This window comes from Gossypium hirsutum, chromosome D09 (genome assembly GCF_007990345.1).
Source record: "Gossypium hirsutum isolate 1008001.06 chromosome D09, Gossypium_hirsutum_v2.1, whole genome shotgun sequence".
Taxonomy (NCBI): domain Eukaryota; kingdom Viridiplantae; phylum Streptophyta; class Magnoliopsida; order Malvales; family Malvaceae; genus Gossypium; species Gossypium hirsutum.
In genome coordinates, this window is record NC_053445.1 from 46,024,974 (window position 1) to 46,026,599 (window position 1,626).

Here is a 1,626-nt window from a genome sequence, read left to right on the forward strand (position 1 = left end):
ATAATGATATTAAACAACTTTGAAATATGAAAAAAATAAAATAAAGATTGATGTTTTGAAGAAAAGTTGATGCTTGAGCATTCTTTAAATTGAATCCAAGTCATTCTAGTATGAAAAGTTGATTAGTATAATGTATAAGTAAAGAACATAAATCATATACACCAAAGGGAAGGAATGTGATTAAAAATATCAAAACAAATTGCATATCATGTAGATATATGCATGCCATTTGGTATCTTTAAAGTTTATCTAAGGGTCTCGAAGAATCGTTAATTGTGTCGGTTTAAATGATGTTGATTGCTTGTATAAATGTAGTAAAATTTTGTTGCAACAGCATGAGATGTTGGAGAACAAAAAGTAGCGGAAGCTTCATCAACAGTCACTGGTATAGCCATTATAGCTCGCCGCTCGTGACCGCAAAATGCAAAAGCACCCTCCTCACGTTTGACTAAATCTAGAGGTATTTTATTTAATTATTACAACACAAGACGCGTGGGTTTCATTCCAAAACTCATGTTTCCGCTTTGTTGACTCCGCAGACAAATGGGAGTATTGTCTTTTTGAATAGTCTATTTATTAGTCAAACTTCTCCGCTGTGAGCATTGAGAGGTGAGAGTTGGTTCCTCCTCTATATAAAACTCAAACATGAGCGATGCTTGTCACCATTCACATCAAAATAAAACCCAGGTTTCATAGTAATCAGATCTGTGAGTTATACCTGTCAGCTAAGCAATGAAAAGAGAAAGAGAAAGTGTAGAGATTCAGGGGTTTGACATTGCTAAATCTCTAATGCTGCTATCTCAGGGCCTCCAAACCAAGCCTAAGGAGCATTCGGTGAGCGAGGTTTTCGAGTGCAAAACTTGTCACCGTTGCTTCCCATCCTTCCAAGCATTGGGAGGTCACCGGGCTAGCCACAAGAGACCCAAACTAATGGGGGACAAACCAAATGAAACAACACAATTCCTTAGTTTATCAACCAAGCCTAAGACTCATGAGTGCTCCATTTGCGGCCAAGAGTTTTCAATGGGGCAAGCTTTGGGTGGCCATAGGAGGAGGCATCGAGCTGCCATGAACGAAAGCTTCTCGCCGTTTCCGCTTGTCCCGACAGTACCGGTGTTGAAGAGATCGAATAGCAGTCGGAGGGTTGTTTGCTTGGACTTGAATTTGACTCCTTTGGAGAACGATTTGCAAGTTCTATTTGGGAACAAGGCTCCCAAGGTTGATCTTTGCATTTGATACAATACCATCCATTCAAATGCTTTTTCTTCTTCTTCTTTTGTGTTCTATTCTTTAATTTGTTTTCATTTGTTCGTAGATCTAATCTAATCTTTTAATAATATTCATTCATTTCTTCCCATCAATTTATGTTCCAGTTTCCAACAAAACATACCGCTTGTTTAAATCAACATAATTTTAATGAAGTTGAATAGAACCAAAAGTAACTCAACATAATTCTTCCCACAAAGCACTTACTGCGAGAATGCTCCTTCACTCTTAAGCCAATGGCAAAAAGCTTAGCATTCCCTCTTCACTCCCATTCACGGATTGGCTCAAGACTAATATGCTTTCAAAGCTCCCTGCTAAATTAAACATCACAACACCCCTTGGAGTATTGTCTTTATTCAC

The 1,626-nt window shown here is 38.1% G+C and overlaps 1 protein-coding gene across 1 annotated transcript; it reads left to right on the forward strand.

The window, feature by feature from the left end:
* The first annotated feature begins 606 nt into the window (after positions 1-606).
* On the forward strand, positions 607-1,344 carry LOC107892861 (zinc finger protein ZAT11). The gene has a single exon (XM_016817895.2). It carries the CDS (start codon positions 733-735, stop codon positions 1,234-1,236), a length of 504 nt encoding a protein of 167 aa, XP_016673384.2. The 5' UTR covers positions 607-732; the 3' UTR covers positions 1,237-1,344.
* Positions 1,345-1,626: the final 282 nt, after the last annotated feature.

Coding starts and splice junctions, on each gene's coding strand:
- LOC107892861 (XM_016817895.2), top strand. CDS start 733: ATGAAAAGAGAAAGAGAAAGTGTAGAGATTCAGGGGTTTGACATTGCT.